Genomic DNA, 4,942 nt, shown 5'->3' with positions numbered 1-4,942 from the left:
TTTAAAACGTTACCTCTAAGAATTTTAGCACACTGACAAACGCTCAGCCACTACGGGCTGCTGCACGTACTCCTACGTATAGGTACTTACGTATTTAAGGATATCCGCCCTTTTAACGCAGTTTCCGCTTTTTCTTCTGAGTGATCGTTTGGCGCCCTCGGGGATAGCAGTACGCGTTCACGCCGCATTATGGGCCTATCGAGCCTAGGCGGGGTCTAGCCTAGACAGGGCTTCAGCGAAAGTGAGTGCCAAAGGCTGGTGCTAGACAGTGTCTGATGATTACTGTTGCTAGAAATCACTTATGGGAAAAATTACAGAGATATTCACACGCTCAAAACGACAAACAACGCACCAATCTCTAGGAATAACTAGAAAGTACGCGACTAATAGAGTTTTATCTAGCGTGCAGGTACCGGAAACAGTTTAAGGGGGAAAAAAGAGAATACAAATCAACAAAGTGGTGGCATTGAAACTAAGTACTCGCGAACCGTCACAACTAAATTGCGTCGGTATAAGATTTCAGGCAGAGAAAGCCCTTTTGCCAGCCACGCTCCGCAGACGCCGGCCACGCTAATCTCCTACGAGCAGCGGTGTCGCTAATAAATTAGTGCGAGATTCATTCGCCTCAACCATGCTACACTCTCAAGAAGATTACTCCCATATTCTTGCAGTCATAAATTTTCTAGTATATCCGCGATCCTTTGGGAGAGGCAAAGAGATGGAATGAGGGGCGCAAAGAGCGCGTGTAGTGGTGGCGAGTAGACGGAGAAGAGGAAAAAAGAGAGTAGAGGAATATAACAAAGGAACCAATAACACACATTTTACTGCCACTGCATGCAGTGCACGCGCGAAAAAGGGCCGCATAAAATTGGATGTAGCTTGTAGTACGACCGACGACGCACACTTGTAAATTTCAAATCGATCCGGATGCAGTATAACAGCAAAAGATTTACGAGCACGCGCAGAAATGTCACTCGACAACAACTACCAGCGCGCGGCCGCTCTGTCTCCCACCTCCACCACCCCTTCCAACATCCTGATGCGGGAATTAACACCAACGAGTACGACACAAAGAGGTCAGCTTTGACTTCTTGACACTGTAATAGAGACAGCGTCCGTGAGTCTGTGTATCCGTGTGTGTATGCGCCTTGACCTGACGTCCCAACACACAAGAACAGAAACTGGGCCAACGTTCAGCTATGTGTCTGGCCAGAAGGATTAAGGCCCTTGTTCGCCGGCCGGCTGCTGCTGCTACTCATACGACATGCGCCTCACTGACTGCCCCATGCATTACACACTTTCCGCAAAACAACAAATAAAACGCAAATGTAAGCATATAAGAAAATATGTTGTTTTTTTGCGTACGTGGACAAAAATAACAATTTGCACACGCCCTCATCACGTCGACCAAGTGCTTGTTATATACGCGTGATGGAGAAGGCGGGGGAGGGGAAGGAGGAGTCGATCTTCCGGATAACGCACGTATCCCCCTGGCCCGGTCGGTCACTCGACCTTTCTCGAGCCCAGGATGCGTTCCGCACACGCACGCACACACACACACACACACACACACACACACACACACGCCCCCCCGCCCCCCCCCCTCTCTCTCTCTCTCTCTGTCCCATGTCTTATCAGTAACGCGGTGTTTTATTTTTCTCCCAAACCCGTCGACATCCAAACTATGCTGCCGCCCGAGGCCCGCAACACCCTGCCACTCCGCCCGCTCGGATATCAAAACATCACACCTCGCGCGGTGTTTTACAGACTGACCACCGAGGAGGTGTCCCGGAGGGTGTCTCGGAGCCCGAGCAGATGGGTTGTAGGAATGCCCATTCTGTGCTTTATGATGCACACACGCACGCACACACACACACACACACACACACACACACACACACACACACACACACACACACTCCTCGACTGTAAACCCGTACGCAGCGCGTATGTTGGCCGTGTTAGACATTCATACGGTTCAAAGTCCCATACCCTTCTTCCCCTCTCGCTTACGGGGCTCTCCCTGCTGCTGCTGCCAGACAGCGGCGGCACCGCTCCACTTATACCATCAGAACAAGCAAACCGAAAAGCAAAGAAAATATCTAAACGAAATGTTCAAATGCGCGCAACAGAACTTCACCCAAGAGTAAGTACAGACACGAATATTTTGATGCGCGAGGGCATGCATTTACTTTACACATAGAAATGTAATGACATTTTAAAAATTAAAAGTTAAGATGAATTAGTGCGCCGCAGACAGAAGTGACAACAGAGGTTTCTCCTCGGCGCGCTAATAAAAGACATAGTCTTCGCGCCTCACTTCTGTTTGCGGCGGCGGCGCGTCCGTCCGTCTGTTTGTCTGTGTGTCTGCCGCAGGTGTTGGCAGCGCCGGCAGTCGTCTTTCCCCATGCAATCAAAGAGGCGCATAATTGAGACGACGACCCCGCATTGCCGACCGCAGCGCTATCTGTCGCAGCAGAAGCCGCAAAGACGACGACGACAACAACAACAACAACGAAAACAACTACCGACACTATTTACTGCATGGCAATACTGATGAATACGCTTCGATACGACGCGACTTAGCAGTCGTCGCGGCACGTGGAGGAGACTGATAGGGAGAGAGGGAGAGAAAGAGAGGAACAGGGAGGGAGAGAGGGTAGAGGGAGAAATGGAGAGGGAGGGAGGGGAGGAGAGAGGGAAGGGAGGGGGCAGCGGGAGGAAAGATAAGGAAATGGAAGAGAAGGGACGAGTTAAAATTGTGAAAATAGTAGAGAAAAGAGGACAGTAAAAAACTTATGAAAAAGATGTCCATCTTTCTGCTGCGCGTGGCCGCCTGACGAGCGCGGGATAGGCAACCGCGCTGCACCGGCGTGCGGCGGGCGGCCTACCCGGAGGTTGCCTACCCAGCAGGCGCTCCGCAAGGCCAAACAAGGCTTCCTATGCCCTCCAGGGCGCTCCAGAAAACCCACCCCGAGCGAGGTTGCGTACCTAGAAGGTACTACAGGGCCCATACCACGAGGTTGGGAGGTACCGAGGTGACTACCCGACAGACTCACCCGACTTGCCGACCCGCGCGCCGCCCATGACCACGACGCGGATCCGGTTAAGGTTCGTCATGGTGAGCCGATTCCTTGGTGCGCAGCGATGGTGAGCCCCCAGCGGCGCCCTAGAGGGGCGCGGGGCGGGGCGGCAGGCTCATCCCGGCCTGCCGGCGCCTGGAACAGAACAAGGAGGGTATAGTGCACGCAATAAACTGATGGGAGGGCGGATGCTTCGTTATATTTGACCGCTGCGCGCAGAGCGGCGGTGGTGGTCACTACACTGCGAGCAATAAAAAGAAACACAGTTCTAAACAACTACACGAGAGAACAATTTTTTGAAGGTCTACATGATGACGAGAAATGAAATGAAATAAACAGGAATGTGACAAAAACTGTTTTTCAACTGACGAAAAAATGGTGATTTGTATTTCCTTGTTTGTATTTTTGTAATTATGTTTGTCTTATGACAGTCGTTTTTGTAAGTAACACAAAGTTACACTTCGTTATTTGTTACTTTCGCCATTTTTTTATTTGTGGCACTTTTGTTATTTCTTCAAGAACAAAGACAATCTCTTGTTTTGGCAGTTTTTGTGCGCGGGGTTATGTCGAACACACATACAAGCCCTGTATACAGACTCGTGTTTAAGCGAATCCACGTCCTAAACAACAAAAACAAGAAATAAAACAGCAGCAGCAACAGCAGCAGCAGCGGGTGTCCGGTCTGGTCCGGCGGTGGGCGCCAGCTTGCGCAGTGCGTGCGCGGGTGACCTCCCGCGGGGAGAGTCAATATAACGCACTAGCACCGGCCCGCTTGATTTACCATCCAATGAGAGGATCGACGGGGAGGATGAGGAGGAGGGGAGAGGAGCGGGGAACGACGAGCTTCGCGCTGTAAAATTGGAATTAAAATCCAGACGCCCTCTTGGAGGGACCGCCCCGGTGTTGGTTTGAGGGAGAAGGGGGGTGGGGATTGCACCGGCTCACTAATCACGTTTGACTTGATGACATCGTTTTTAAAGGCCGCGCCACGGCGGTGGGGTCGCCGCGCTGCGCAGCCGGTGCGTAAATAAATGGGTGGGAAAAAGGGCGGCGACGGCGGTGGCCAAGCGGGCGGGCGGCGGGCGTCTTAACGGGCCGTTAAAAAAGGGGTGATGTCACCGCGTCACCGCGTGCGTTATTGGCTGGAGGACATTGTGAGCCACGTGGGGGTTAGTGTGACACGTGCGGGCTGCACGTGGGTGACACCTGTCTTACTGGCACAAAGAGCAAGTACAGAAGGCATTGTGCGGGTGGATAATATCTTGGCGGGTGACAAACGCGTATGTCAAGAGAGACAATTAAAAAAAAAATCATTAAAATACATTTACGAAAAAAAATAAAACATGAAAATTGAAACAAAGGTTGTCGTCAATTTGTTTGAAAATTTACATATCTGCACGTGGGAATCCTTGTGTACCGTTGTTTGCACAGAGTGCATCATTAAGCTGCGGCGTCATTGTTTCCCGTCGTTCGATCATCCGACAGGCGCGCGCGCGCGCGCACACATACACTCACAGCATCCTGTCGTTCAAACGAGAAGGGCGGGATCGATAAACCCGGGCAAAATAATCCGCGCGGCGTGGAGCCATAACGGCGCGCAAACGCTTTATGAAAAGGACTAACAAGCTGATTTAACGCGCGAGACGTTATTAGGCCGGGCCGCCTGCGTGCGGAGTATAAACTGAAGCGGAACCTCCGCGGAGACGACGTGGACGGCCCCGCGAGCTGCGAGGCGCGGCTGTGGATCACGGCATTAGCGGGACAAAAGTCGTACCACTAACGGCCCGCTTAAGACCAAAGGGTTGGGACAGGCGAGCAGAGAGAGAGGGAGAGAGGGAGGGAGAGAGAGGGAGGGAGAG

The 4,942-nt window shown here is 51.9% G+C and overlaps 1 protein-coding gene across 2 annotated transcripts in view; it reads right to left on the bottom strand.

The window, feature by feature from the left end:
* LOC113216682 (ras-related and estrogen-regulated growth inhibitor-like) overlaps positions 1-4,942 on the bottom strand; it is a 64,646-nt gene that overhangs the window by 46,839 nt on the left and 12,865 nt on the right. For both annotated transcript variants that reach the window (XM_052267588.1, XM_026436478.2), the window contains exon 2: positions 3,060-3,218. In XM_052267588.1, coding sequence (XP_052123548.1) covers positions 3,060-3,120 — 61 coding nt within the window. In that variant the 5' untranslated portion in view covers positions 3,121-3,218. The remainder of the gene's footprint in view (positions 1-3,059; positions 3,219-4,942) is intronic.

Source organism: Frankliniella occidentalis, unplaced genomic scaffold (genome assembly GCF_000697945.3).
Source record: "Frankliniella occidentalis isolate FOCC.00 unplaced genomic scaffold, Focc_3.1 Scaffold54, whole genome shotgun sequence".
NCBI lineage: Eukaryota > Metazoa > Arthropoda > Insecta > Thysanoptera > Thripidae > Frankliniella > Frankliniella occidentalis.
The sequence above is the reverse complement of the archived record's forward strand: the minus strand, read 5'-3'. Positions and strand labels throughout refer to the sequence as shown.